This window comes from Schistosoma haematobium, chromosome 4 (assembly GCF_000699445.3).
Source record: "Schistosoma haematobium chromosome 4, whole genome shotgun sequence".
Classification (NCBI taxonomy): domain Eukaryota; kingdom Metazoa; phylum Platyhelminthes; class Trematoda; order Strigeidida; family Schistosomatidae; genus Schistosoma; species Schistosoma haematobium.
The window spans coordinates 17,444,673-17,460,281 of record NC_067199.1 but is presented as its reverse complement, the minus strand read 5'-3'; the positions used below and the strand labels follow the sequence as shown (position 1 = coordinate 17,460,281).

The 15,609-nt window shown below is 37.3% G+C and overlaps 1 protein-coding gene across 1 annotated transcript in view; it reads right to left on the bottom strand.

The window, feature by feature from the left end:
* MS3_00007543 (uncharacterized protein) overlaps positions 1–8,252 on the bottom strand; it is a 93,089-nt gene extending 84,837 nt beyond the window's left edge. The window contains exons 1-5 of the mRNA XM_051215834.1: positions 8,104–8,252; positions 7,990–8,063; positions 7,823–7,951; positions 5,994–6,112; positions 4,414–4,766 (exon numbers count right to left, since the gene is read on the bottom strand). Of these exons, the coding sequence (XP_051066376.1) occupies positions 4,414–4,766; positions 5,994–6,112; positions 7,823–7,951; positions 7,990–8,063; positions 8,104–8,143 (715 nt within the window). The 5' untranslated portion in view covers positions 8,144–8,252. The remainder of the gene's footprint in view (positions 1–4,413; positions 4,767–5,993; positions 6,113–7,822; positions 7,952–7,989; positions 8,064–8,103) is intronic.
* Between the last annotated feature and the right edge of the window lie 7,357 nt (positions 8,253–15,609).

The window sequence follows — 15,609 nt, the reverse complement described above, 5'->3', positions numbered from 1 at the left end:
TATTTTATAAGAGTTAATGGTAGCTCACTTCTGTTATTCAAAGCTCATGAGGAACTACTGTAGTGGATGCTACTCATAAGAATGTTTGTAAGTAGTATGTAGCGGGACGCGATGTCGGCGTTGCAACAATTGTCGGATAGAGTGAAGGATTTCAGTGCATCAAAAGCACAGTGTTGGCAGGACACTTGGAGGCCAGTAAAGAGAAAACTCCAGACCGCAGAAAACACCACAAGATCCAGATGGACGACTAAAGGCTACACATATGTATTACGTAAAAACTTCAAGCGGTGGACATACATACCTTTTACCTGTTGTCTCATTTTACATTACATCGAATTAGGACGTATAAGCAATATGTTGAACCGTTCAATATGACCATAATATTTATATTCATGACTTGTAATTGATTTTAAAATATTATTTCACTGATAAAACTTGTCTGCATCTGGCAATACATAAACGGATTTAGTTTCCTTTGAGCTGGATGATATAATCGTAAAGGTTTTATTGTAATTCTAAGCAGCATCAGATAATAAAAGCTTCACGACTGAACAACCGACCTCAGAGAGAACACAATATTTCATAAATCCTTCTTATTCCAAACTACAGATCTTGTAGAGTGCATTAATATTATGAATGGGTGAAAATTAATAGTATTGGTCATATAATTACTCTTGCAAAACTATTGTTATTTCTGTTCATAGATGAATTGAGTCTTTTAAGCATTGAATCCGTGAGGAAATATAAATACATCTTGTAGAAATAAACAATTATTTGCTGTTACTAGTTACACTACACACTTGATATTATAATCTCCCTATTACAGTGTATTGTTCATTCACTGTTCGTATTTCCTCACGTAAGTAGATTAATCTGACTGGTCTCAATCACTGATTATGCCAGTCTATAAGAAAGGACAAAAGTCCTCTTGTGACAATCACAGAAAAACCAGTTTGACTAATATAGTGTCTAAAGTATTAGCTTCAATAATACTTCGACGCCTAACTAAAGCTCGTGAAGAATAGACTAGGGAAAACCAGGCTGGTTTCCGATCTGGACGTGGCTGTATAGACCAGACATTCACACTACGTCAGGTCCTAGAACATAGACACACATTCAGACGCCCTACAATCGTAGTATTTCTCGACCTTAAGGCGGCATTTGACTCTGTTGATCGTGAGGTTCTATGGCAGTGTTTGTCATTGAAAGGAGTACCAAAGAAGTATATTAACCTTATAAAGGATCTCTATTCGAACAAAACTGGCCGAGTGAGAGCTTATGGCGAACTGTCATCAGAATAGATTACATCAAGTGGTGTTCGTCAGGGCTTTCCACTTTCCCCATTCTTGTTCAACTTTGTCGTTGACGTGCTTTTGGAGATAACACTCTCCTCATCTAAATTTCCAGGGGTTGAACTTCTACCAGGAGACTCACTTTTTGACCTAGAATATGCCGATGACATAGTTCTATTTGGTGTCTCTTTGGTCTCCTGACCACTATAAGCTGCAAGAGAAGGAAACATGAGAGAACCGTATGACACAACAAAGAAACTCTCTGGAAATCACCGTAAACCAGAACGACCAGTGAAAAGCAAGGAAGGCAAGGTAATCACCAACATTGAACAGCAACGAAGCAGGTGGGTAGAACACTTCAAAGAACTCTTGAACCAACCAGCCCCACTGAACCCACCCAACATCGAAGCAGCACTCACGGACCTCCCAATCGATGTTGTCTCGCCAACAATTGAAGAGGTAAGCATGGCCATCAGGCAAATCAAGAGCGGCAAAGCAGCAGGACCAGACAACATTCCAGCAGAGGCACTAAAATCAGACGTAGCGGCAACTGCAAGGATACTCCACATTCTCTTCAATAAGATTTGGTCAGTCAGTCAGTAACAACGTAGAACTTCGTACGTACGTACACCAGTTCGAGTTGCCACACCACATTAGCACAGAGATGCAGTTGTCGATTCAAATCCCGTAGTTGTAGAGGTAATAAGAGTATGAGCAGTAATCGGGAAGATTAGTGTTTGGAGATGTTATTCAAAGAGTATAATCCAGTGAAATAAATTTGGAAAGAGAAAAAAGAAAGGGACATGAAGAATTCAGAAGATTAGAATTTGGTAGAACATAAAGAATGGATGCACCTGCACCATTGCAAACGATTTTGAGCCATTCCATTCAGGGTCTCTAACCATCGGTTGCTATCATCTCGTGGTCCCCAACCAGGTAGTCTACACCTACCAACATGGCTCAGTCCACTTGGCAGTGACTTCATGGACTTGTGCCATGTTTTGGTCTGGCCACCCCTAGCTTTCTTCCAACCTACTCCAATACCATTGAACATCGCTCGTCGAGGCAGTCGGTGGTTGGGCATACGTAACACGTGTCCCAGCCATCTCAACTGATGAAGTTTCACTACTTCATCAATTGATTTGTCATCCTTACCTAGTACCCGTTTCCTAACAACTGTGTTACTTACTCGATGGTCCCATGATATACGAGCAATGTTTCGAAGACACCTATGATCAAATACTAGTAACCTACGAATATCCTCTACTCTTACCGGTCATGTTTCACTGCCATAAAGTAGGACGGGACGAACTGCTGCGCAGTAAACACGTCCTTTGGTTGATAGACGGATATCTCGCCTACGCCACAAATGACGCAAGTTGGCAAAAGCTAGTCGAGCCTTCTGTATCCGTGCTGAGATTTCGTCACACACCAGACCACAAGGGCTGATGAGACTTCCAAGATAAGTGAAGCGATCGAGACGCTCAGTTACTTCACTCTCTATCATTAGTTCGGGTGTCAAAGCAACCCAATCCTGAAGCAACATTTTGCATTTCGAGGGGGAGAATCGCATCCCGAACATGCTTGCATTGTTGCATAGGGTGGTCATAAGACTGCATTTTGTCAGCATCTTTACCAAATAAAACTATGTCATCAGCATATTCTAAGTCAACAAGTGAACCTCCCGGTACAAGTTCAACCCCTGGAAATTTAGATGAGGAGAGTGTTATCTCTAAATGTACGTCGACCACAAAGTTGAACAAGAATGGGGAGAGTGGGCAGCCCTGACGAACACCACTTGATGTAATCAATTCTGATGACAGTTCGCCATAAGCTCTCACTCTACCAGTTGTGTTCGAGTAGAGAGCCTTTATAAGGTTAAGATTTGGGATGAGGAACAAGTACCCAAAGACTGGAAAGAAGAACTTCTGATCAAAATACCGAAGAAAGGCGATCTCAGCAACTGTGATAACTACAGGGACATCACTCTTCTCTCAATACCGGGAAAAGTCTTCAACAGGGTATTGTTAAACAGAATGAAGGACTGCGTAGACGCCCAACTTCGAGACCAACAGGCAGGATTCCGTAAGGATAGATCGTGTACAAACCAAATCGCAACACTACGGACCATTGTGGAACAATCAATTGAATAGAATTCATCACTCTACATCAACTTAATTGACTACGAAAAGGCATTTGATAGCGTGGACAGAACACTATGGAAGCTTCCTCGATACTACGGCGTGCTTCAGAAGATAGTCAACATCATACGGAATTCCTACGATGGATTAAACTGCAGAATCGTGCATGGCGGACAGTTGACAAAGTCGTTCGAAGTAAAGACCGGTGTCAGACAAGGTTGCTTACTCTCACCCAATGAACGAAAATTTCAGATAATATGAAATTCAGTAAAACCAACAACTTCAGTATTTGTTGTGCATACCAAAAACTCTTGCTATATTTTATTTTATACATTTTTCGAAATAAGATGAGCCTACGAAGATTGCGTGACGACACAAAATGATGTTAGTATACCAGTAGTGACAGATACAACGTTACAAGACCATATCTATTTACATAAACTAGGTGTATATGTCTAGATCAAAGTCGACAAAACACACGTAATGTTTAGCCTAAAAGCACAAGCCAGCTTTCCAAACTATATAAAACCGATTTATTGTTTTGATTTGTATAAATTTTCATACAATCAAATCCTGTGTTGAGTCATGCAAACACTAAGTTGTTACTCTCTTATTTTCCCACTTTCATATTTACCATCATTCAATGAATTGGTAGGTTATTAATTGAATGTGTCGACTTTCAAACGGTGGGTTTATTTGTGGGGTGTTCTAACTATGTCTGGGTAACTATGGAGTATCATTACTCCACCTAATTTCACCGTAATTTATGTAAATTAAAGGAAGTTATAAAAACTTGATGAATTGCAAGCTTTTTCGAGTACATAGTGTAACTAGTTTTCATAATACCATGAAACAGATAAGCTAGGTTGATTCAGTCTAATTAAAGTCAACTACACAGATAAATGTTGTATTTTATGTTTAGAAATAAGTCAAATAAAAATTCTCTAAGAATAAACTAGAACCAGTAAATGATGACTTACAGCGTTTCACTCTTCTGGCTATGTTGTTGTTACGATAATGTGAATCAAATAATTGAACATTGGTAGATGATGTTGAGTTAATAGTATAATTGAAAGAATGAAATGTCGAATTATTTCTACTTGGTGAAATTTGACTCCATCTTTGAACATTTGAAGATGCTTTAGTACCGTTTTCGAAGATCGTAACCTTTAAAGGAAAAATAGTGGAGTTGTACGTGGCACTGAATAAATGGCACATAGTAGTAGAGTGAACTGAATTAGTGTCGTTTTGTCCTAATTCTTGATTTATGGATTCGATGAGAATAGTAAAACCTGATGGATATATTTCTGAAGATGAAATATTTACATAACCCCTGTAGAGACAGAAAAAAACAACAATTAGTACACATCAAACTAAAATGTGACCGAGTTTTTTTATACAAAATTCCTTTTAAATAATTAACTATTTATTTTTTTATCAAGCTACAAAAATAGATAAAATTGGTTCTACTGATAATAAACACCACTAAAGGACAAGAGACTTAGGACAGATGTAGGTGCAAGTTACAATAATGAATTACTAAATGGGCATCTCTTGAATAAAAGTGAAAATATACCTAGCATCGAATTTAAGATGTACTACTGTTGCTTATTCAAGGTATACAAACTAATTGCAAAAAAGGAGCTATATAATATGTCACTTCGGTTTAACCTAGTTATAGTTGAAAATCAGTCCGTCAGCCCCCAAATGCCCTGGCACGACCGAGAATGGAGAACAAATAAATAAATAATAGTGATAATAATAAACAAAAGTACAGTCAGTCAGCTACAACGTAGGACCAGGCACATATATGCATCGGTCCAAAATGCCCAACCTTAATAACAGCAATCCGAACACCAGATTCATAGAACTCAGACTGAATCAGTTCTAATACCTAGTAAACACTAGTCGTCACTAAATGTCCCTATTTTGTCCAAATAAATACTTCTTCAAAAGGAAAGAGTGATTCGCGTTAAGAAAATGTACAGTAGAACATTGGCTATGGGACAAAGGTAATCAGATATTCATATTTTAAACGATACCTCAGTAGTAGTAGTAGGAGGAGGAGGAGGAGGAGGAGATACATATACTCAGGTTTCCGTAACAAACCTTATGGTATATTTCATCAAAACTGTTTGCTTTTATGAAGATTATCTTCTTTGTTGTAAAGAATTGGAACAAAATATACAATTCAATCGGTTTATCTCTCACAGGTGCTTAACGCTCTTCAGAAGTGGTTTCTTCAGTAATTTGGGACATTGTCGATAAATTATAGTCAGGTGTTGTAACTTACAAATGAGAAAGCACAAATGCACAAAGTCTGCATTTTCCAGAAATTATTGAAAGATGTAAGATACTAACTAAGCAAGGACTGTCAGTTGCGCTCCTCATGAAGAGAACCTTCACAATTGTTCTGAACTTTAATAAATTGAATAAACTCTTAACTAGCACACACTTTAAAATGAAGTTTTGAGGGTTAAATCTACAGTGCTAATTACCATTACTGGAAATGGATTAGTGATATTTACACAGATCGTTCAAAAGTTATCAAAAGACGTACTTTAATTTATTTTCGGAAAGAAAGAAAAACCCATAGACATCATTCTTCGAGGTTTTGCTAGTGAAATTGAGGTCGCCTACTTGTAGGCTGTATCCCGTAACACATAGGTTTTCATAAAACTAAAATGAAATAATATTGGAGGTAAGAGTATTAAGTATCCAAAAATTCTGCTTTTTAAAGCTTTATAATTAAACGTACAGCTATCTAGGCTGGACTTACTGACGAAACACTGGGTAGGAAACTATAAACTTGTAAAAGTTGACTACCTCATGTGACACTTTTCTAGGGAGAAGTCAAAAACAAGAGTCACAGGTATGAACAACGGGGATACAGTAGTAAACGTGACGATTCAACGTTACTACTCTAACAATGGATGGACTTACTCCATAGTAAGATTCGATAATTGAATGTATTTTAGATCATAGTACGGATGGACCACGGTTACTATTGAAGTCTTAGATGTGAATTTCGTCTAACTTGAAACTCCTCAGGTTATTGCATCTGTACCCCACAACTTATGTCTACACCAAGATCCAGACAGTATATTTCACTTCAAACGCTTCGCTGCTAGCCACAGTCACTACTAAAAACTTTTGAATGCGGCAGTACCGAGGTAATCCGCACAGATGTACATATGCTAAAAAAACTGACTAGTTGCAGTGCCTGATATGTCAACGTACATAGATGCAATTGAAAATTGACTTGTAGTTTATCAAAATTTTCCCACTTATTTGTCGCTAATATTTGGTTTTTCAATACAAGCATTGTGGAGCTTGGTAAAAATATGAAATGAATCGATTTGGACACGACATTCGAGTCTGAGTTCCCGAGTGAGATTAGACAACATTTGGTAGCTCAATGTATTCACCAAACTTGGAGTCAAGGAAACCGTTTATAACGGCTTTTATTTTAATACTTCTAAATCTTCATGTTGTCATTCAGATAGCAGAGCTGAATGTATTCACTATCAGAAGTTATTTCTGCCGTTGGAATTACAAATATCCTTGAACATGTGTGACTGACCAATTTACACCGAGTATCCCGGTACTTAAGGGATAAACTACTTTTCTTCACAACCATGGTTATCTAGGGTCAATTGGATAACCGCATTTGAGTCCTAAGCACAGACCTCTGAAAATATATCACATGTCCATGGGAAGGAATCCTCAAGTTTTGTTGGAGACATATTTTGGAATTTAAGAGCACCGAAATGCAGTTGTAGGAATGCACTTATACTGTTTTGTAAGCTCGAATTTCTAGCACCGATTACAGAATATAAGTGAATGACAAATAAAACCCTCTACTTTTTTGTCAGGACCCTGGTTTTTTCCCACTAAAGAACATTATACAAACTGGCCTAACAGTTGGGAGTCAAGTTGAGATGAATAAGCTTATTTTTCTCTATAGATACATATATACACAATCAATATCGTTAGAACAAACAAAGCATCTGGATGTTTTATAATACATCTTCAACAGTATAGAACAGGAACTAATCAGATCTGACTTCCAACCACTTTATTTCTAGATACTTCAATCAAGTATTACATCAGTGCAAATAGCCGAACACATGATTTCAGCACTAACATATATCCTGAGTTAATTTTCCCTTGCAATGTTGATGGTTTTAATTACTCAACGACAGACTCATCAAAGTTTTGTTAATAAGCCATGTTTTTCGAGAACTCTTAGCCAGAGAAAGAGGAGGAGAATGACTGAGTTTGAGTGACGAATACATGTATGAACCACATATTATTGATGTAACTTTTATCACAGTAATCACTGACGTATACGCAACAACTAGTATTCAACAGAAAAAGGAGAATTACCTGACCAAATTTATTACCCGTTAACTGATCAAAACCATGACCATAGAGTGGTTGCGAACATTTTTTAAGGGATGTAACCACGTTACTCGAGAATAATCTACACAGGATGACAATATTTCTTGAGCTGACCTAACAGAAACTTAATTTATTGAAATGTGAGGATTAACTTCATTATATTTAAATAAACTTGGGTTATTGAAGGTCATCAAATGTATCTGGTCTCCCACATTTATTAAAAGCGCTGTAATTGCCAAATGAGGTTGGCTGAGAGTAACGATTACCTATATTTCCCAAAAACAAACATAGTTGAAATATATGCATTTCAACATCTTCTACTGCCCTCCATAAAAGTGGACGTCCGAATCCTTAAAATTTTATAAGTCCACATTCATGTTAAATCCGTGTCAAGGTGATGACCTAGAGAAACAATCGTCATGTTCAAATGTTAAACCAATCCTAGTTCTCATACTTCAGTCTTCAAATAGTTCAAATGGTTGTGGACGGAATAGAAGAAGCTTCCGCTTAAAGGACTTCCGTGTCTAGTAACAACGGATCACCAATAATTTCAGGCATGAACCTAGGTACATTAACGATAATAGAGGAAAAAAATTGGTAAATCATAATGAGATGTTATCCTTAGTTCTTAGGAATAGGTCAAGTTTCCTCTTAAAAGACTCCTAAAAAGTCGCTTGGACTAGTCCAGTTGGCAGCGAATTCTGGCATTTGACAACTCTTAATGAGTAGAAATTGTGTCTATAGTCCGTTCTGCTATGTTGTGTCTCCAATTTCTGGATGTTACCCCTTAGGTTTGTATTGGGACTGAGCTTAAGAAGGTGTCTGAAGAGATATCCCGAGGTGTTAAAAATATTGTAAGCCATAAGGCCACCTCTAAGACGCTTATACTCTAATGGGTAACGGTTAAGTGATTTGAAGCTCTCTTCATAAGGTTTGAATTTGAGTTCCGTAACTGGTAAGAGTTAAAGTTTTATTGACCTTTAACAGTCCTTGAAAGTTTTAGTGCTGTGCATGTCCGTTTTTGCTTTCAAGGCATCAAGAGAAGGCACCGAAACCATGTGTTTTGATGGTGAGTTCCAGTCGTTCACTACTCAGTGAGAAAAGAAACTACAGGTGTAAAACATTTGATCTGTTTTTTTAACTTTCATACGATGTCCTCTCAGATGATCATTTCTGGATTCAAAGGAAAAATTGTATATATTACTACCAAAATCATCGTTCACTTCACGATAAGCCAATATTAGACCACTCCGTAGCCAGCAGTTTTATAACGGAATTAGGCTGATGCGTTTCAGTCTTTCTTTATAAGGTAAGTCAGAAAAAACTTTAAACCTTTTAACCCCTTTTCATTGAGTTCATTCTAGCATTCTTGCCCAATACCTAAAACAATGATTCGGTGCTTGAGTCCGATATTCCAAATGCAGCCTCACAAATGTTGAGTGTAATACCTTAGATATTTCTTCCGCCAGGTACTGTTGTGGCTTACAACTACCTTATAAAGCCCTGAAGCTTTTGTCAGCGGTAGCCATTCAGTCACTCAAGTTTTCGATGTTGCTGCTCCTAGATCTTTACTGCCCATTACTTTAAGTGACGCAACTCCATATATTTAGTGTTGATATGAATCGTCCCAGTTATTTGTTTGCATCATCACAATCTTGATAGAGATAACTTCTAATAACCACCTACATATCCACGTAACCAGTGTAGTTGGGTTATCTTCTAGCGTCATTCTACCTGAAATACTATGCATTTCTCTCCAAATCTATATGTCACCTGCAGAGAGTGGAACGGATGACTTTGCTGCCGTTGATAAGTCATTGACACAAATTTAAAAAAGAATAGGGCTGAGAATTTCACCTTGAGAAACTCCACACTTTACAGATTCCTACGGTGACAAAGTCACGCTTCCCCGAAGTCTCTGGTTTCTATAGTCGAAAAAGTCACTTACCAGTTTATGATTTAATAGTGGATCGCGAAACTTACAAGTTTTAGTTTAAGACCCATGTAAGATACCTTGTCAAAGGCTTTGCTTTGAAATATGACGACTTCATCCACCGGAACATTTCTAAATTTCGCCACAACAAAATTGTCTCATGCAATGAGCAGATTTGTCAAGCGTGATGGGTCTTTGCAAAAGGCACGTTTCTCTTGGATAAAAGATTATGTCCTTCCATATAGTTTAAAGTAACCATCTGAATAATTTTTTACATCAATTTGACAACTACATTTGTTCGACTAACGGGTAGATAGTTACTAAGTCCCTACCCCCGCTTTATGAACCAGACTGATAATTATGTCAACCCAGTCTCTTGGCAGTTTGGATAGCCTCGAAGATATATCCAACAATATGGTGAGAGTTTCAGCAATTAAGCCCATCAAGGTTTCATTATTCTAGGACAAATGTGGTCAGGACCACTAAACCTTTCTAGTATGAGATGTTGGAGTAATCATATGAAAGTTCCTTTATCTATAACCACAGACTTCATCAACAAGTTGCCATTATCACGATTAATTATTGGTTTTTCACTATCTTCTATGGGAAACACTTTACTAAAATTTTCTAATCAGGCTTCAGCTTTTGCAACATCATTTCTTTCTAGTATCAACGAGCTTTCTTGTACCTAAACTTGCGAGATCCCATTACTTCTCTCAGTTCACATCTTCATACGCTAGAACAACGTTTTTGGACTATTCTCACAATTCAAAACCAATTATTTTTCATGTAAATGTCTACCCTTACGTACTAATGCTTTGCAGGCCTTTCTAGCTCGACCAGGAATGTTTCTATGCTGCTCGAAGCCCTAATATGCGAACATAATCCAATGCTTCTTCCTACGTTTAACGAAATTCGTGGCGAACAGTCATTCCATTTACTTGTAACTTACCATGGTAAATACGAGGACGTGACTAAATGAAGCATATCTTTAAATGTAGACCATGTTTCTTAAAGTGATGACCTATTATTTGTTGAACAGTCTGTTGCTGCAACGCACTTCTGAATGGCTGGTATGTTTTCTCTATAAAATTGAGCGGGGTTTACCCAGATCACATATTACGTTACGAGCTGTAGACATGGATGACAAAGTAGAATAATCGTTATTTGCCAAAGTTGGGTGATTATTTAGATATACATTATACGCGGTCACATGATCGATTAATAAGTCGAGCGAAGGAGTTCCCTGTTTTGAACCAAAAAGTATGGATCGGGGTACATGTTGTACTAAAGCATGCTCCATCACCGTCATAAGGAGCCTATTATTGAAAGAGCTTACAGATTCTACGGTGTCCATCTATATCCAAGTAATATCAAATGCATTGAAACCTCTTAATATCAGGCATCTATTATTTTTACTTAGCTTAATGCGCTTTAAAATAAAGTCATCGGCTAAGCAGATTTGGCTAAGATAGATAACACCAATTATAATTGTACAACATTCAATGGTGAGCACACAGCAGATGAATTCAGAGGTTCCCCTATCATGAGATCCACAAACATAGGAACGGATGTTCATATTATTAGCTACATATATATGACGACCAGATCTTTAATGCATTTATCAATATTATATCTTAGGTATCCGGATAACTCTGGAGTGGCGTCAAAGCCATGGACTAATCGAGTCTTGGTCATAGCTACGCTGACTTTCTCGAATTCCTTCATCAGTACCCCTTGTCCAGAAAATTTATTTCTAATACTACGAGCATTTGAGTATAAAACTCCTGAGATGAACGACCTATTAATTCAGATCTTGACAGCATCCACCTTCACTTAATGCATATGACTAGTGAGGACTAGCTAAGATTGATTTATTATACTACTGATTTAGATTTCAAGGTTACAAAGATCATAAAAAAGAGAGCTCATCATGATCAACAGTGAGTACGAAGCTTGGTTCAGAAACAAACAATGAAATTCGGAGTTGTTTCTCTCAGTGCCACGAGAATTGACGTGGGTACCGAAATTATTTTAAAAGGATCAGATGCCGTAATTTACAGACTCCAAATAATTGGAGGTCCTTATGTACTTTCGTGTGATCTATCCTCAAATGATTCCTTATAAGGTGTGGTTTAGTATTAAAATTCTCAGGTACTCTGTCAAGAAGCAGGTTATCACTAGTAATATGGTGTTTTGTCATTCTACACTAATTCATTGTATTTTCAAAATAGGTCTTAAGTTTAATCCCTTGAGCAGGGATGAGAACATACAATTTCTAAACCTCAAACAAGTTTTGGAACAAGTCTCTTACCATTTTGCAGGATATGAATATTTTCTGTGAAATCGTGGATACGTTTAAAGAAGTTAATTTGATCAAGTGAATTATTCACGCTATTCGTGCTGGACACTGACACACAGTACTGTTTCTAGTGATTTGTAATGATCAGTCACATGTGCCCAACTTGGATGGAAGACAGATTCAAATCTTCACGCTTTATTTCAGTGTTATATTTATCTTTCATCAGTATGAAGCTATGCGAAGCTCTGTCTGCGTTCGTTTACGGCCAAGGTGCTAAATAGCCAGTCGGCCATTTCCCTCCAGTTCTAAGTAAAATATGAAGTATTAAAATAATTTATACCATTTTGGTTGACGGAAGATTTGAACAAAAAAGCAGTTAATGGCTTGAATATTAAGTGAACTGGATAGAACCGTATTATATTATCACAAAAGATTAATTTACAACACAAAATGTTTGCATAAGTTGGGGAGCTTCCTAGAAACACAATGAAACATTCAGAGGCTCCAGAGGAGTCGAAGAGTATCGGTCCAATCAGAGCCTGATAAAACTTACTGGAACTTGGCATGCTACGTCAAGACTGTAGTATAAATTGTCTCCTTAAGGTTTGGCTGAGTTATACGGAGGTTATATTCAACTCTACTAACCATAAATACACATGTTTTTCTGTACGTTTTTGACTTTTACCCAACAATCGCTTCTCCTACTTCTTCTTTCTTCTGATTTGTGACTGTTTGAGCGTTGTACAGTCGACTTCCGTCATTTGTATATTGTTTTTCTGAGTTAACCAAGTAGTGAAACCAAACCAGCCAAACCCTTGTGTGACAATGAGTTTTCAATCTAAACCTTTGTTTATTCATTAGTTCTACCGAATCTTATTAACTAATCAGCATTGAGTTTCACGTTACTTTTCAACTCAATGTTCAAAGTTACTTAATGAGTCAAGAATTAAAGTTGGAAATGTCTATCCAAAGTTCAGAAAATTTTACACAGTTAGGATTATTTGGGCAATGACCATAATATAAATAAAAGTCACTGACTTTATTAAACTTCGTAACATATGACTGATAACTTGCAACAGAATCTTCACTGTTTGACTACAGGATCATTTTTGGAAATGTTTAGTTGAACGTGTTTGAAAATCCGTCATATCTGCTCACCTTCGTGCTGTGAGTTGTGACTTTAATTTTAGATGAAATCATCTAAATCGTTGATGAAAAGTGTATAGTTAAGTTCTTCCAACGAGTGACCATGTCTAAATATTTTAGCTTTCCATATTTATATACACTGACTAACTTGTATCGAGATTTCACCGTTTTGTTCACTCCTCATTTAACAACATATAAATTTTCGAGGCAACGATTATGCTTTCGTTTATCCGTTATGTTGCAGTGTCGTAAATGGAGCGATTCAGTACAACGTTCAAAGACACCATTACGAATACAAGGGTGTTGCAATTAAGCTTTGCGATACATTTTGTCATTCAGGTGATCGGGTATTGATTGGGTGAATAGTCGGGACATAACAGATGAAAATCATCACACATATATACGTTTCCAAATCATGCGAGGCTGCTAGTACTGAGAGGATTTCTGGAAGAAAGCTTTTGTGGCAGTGGACCTTAACCACAAAGTCCTCCAAGCTGAACACGAGTCAACTGGGAAAGTAGATATTCAATACTTAAGGCGGAGAAAAACACAAAGATTGAGAAGGCGTGTACAATGAATTCAGTTAGATAGAAATTATTGGATAGCATGGCTCGACCATGCAGGCATGGTCATACTGCTGCGTCCAAGTTTTGCTCGTTCCAGTTATTGAAGTACGGACTATCGATCTACTTGCAAATTACGAACGCAAATTGACAACAGAACCAAAACTCCAATTCAGATACCAAATTTATCCGCAATTCACTAATAGTCGATTAAACGTCCTTCTTCAATTTTGTAGGTTCCCGGAGCAAAACACCCAAATACCAAACCAAAGACAACCCGAAATTTCCGAAAATAATATAAACAAACAAGTCCAAAGGTTAAGTAAAACAAATACATCCCAAAACACCGTGAAATTAATAAGATTCAATATAAAGGTTTCAATCAGCCAAATGTCTTCAGTTCTCCCGCAACACATATATATATAAAATAACTTGCATCCGTATTAAAGATATTGTTCTATTTCCAGCCTAAATATGTTCTTCACCAGATATTGATGACTGGTGCGATACGATGATTCGGGGTAGCTACTGATGTGATCTCCACGTAAGATCTTATAGATTAGCCATTTATGTCATGACAAAACTACAATTTTAGGATTGAGTCCACTATAAGAGCAGTACTAATATCGAAGTGGACCATAATTTCTACACGTCTATAGGAGGATATAGTGTATGAAAACAGATTGTCTCAATGCTGCATCGATTTAAATTGAGTGGCCGATTAGTTAGCTCCAATATTCATTCATGATAAATCACAGCTAGTTGTTTAGTGCCTAGATGTAATAGCGCGGTGAAAATTCCAGCACAACTCGCAAGCGAGTTTGATTAACGAAGTGCTCCCGTTGTTTCAGTGTTTGGTTATGATAATAAACATGATAAAAGGAAGTTTGAAAACCTTGAAAATTAGACGAAGACACGGATTTTGACAAGATATAAATATTGAGCATGTAATTTATAGAACTTCACGTCAAATTGCCACGTTCGCTCCATGTCGCCTAAATAAGCCTCCAGAAAACATCTCAAAATCATTTTAAACACACTTGAAAACACCCTGAATTGATTTTCATTCAAACCTCCTGATCTAATGCGGATGTTTGAATGGGCGCCTCCGGCCCCGTTTTTTGTCCGGTAAAGCCGATAAGGTCAACCTTAAAATTGAAGACCTACAGAGTCGTCTATCTAAAGAACTTTCTGTTGTAACAGTTAACCTTCATCGGTCTGAACTTTGATTGTGCCAAAACGCGGCCGGCTAACATTTAAACATTAAGATCTTGCCAGTAACCAGCACTGTTCCGTCAGGTTGCTATGTCAAAACGCGTCTGGTTTTGATTTTTTACCAAAGGGAGTCACATTTCATTAGTGATAAAAAAGGCACGACAAAAACTTCAGTTCAACGGATTTATTTTCGCTTTTTAAAACCCTCTCTTAATTTTCCTACAAAAAGGATGAAAATGTGTATGCATGTGAAAGTGTACTTGAACTTCATTTCACTCCAACAAAAGATAATATGAATTTAATCTAATTTATTATACCTCTGTCTGTTCTGTTACACAATGTTAAGCAACGTTTTGCGTTCATATCCAAGTGCATTGCTGCTCTTCTGTTTCTCTTTCTTTCTTCAGAATTTTGCTCTGAGGGCACAGCTATGGAACTTCTGATGTCTGGAACAAACTTGACGTGCGCGTCTCCTCAAGGTCGTGGTTTACAGCAAGCGCTCTATGAGTCTACTTTATAACAACTATAAACTTAATAAGGTGGGAAGCATGCTGTGAGCCAACAAATGTTGTAATTTATAGATTATGTCTGTAAAAATGGCGTGTACCTGCTC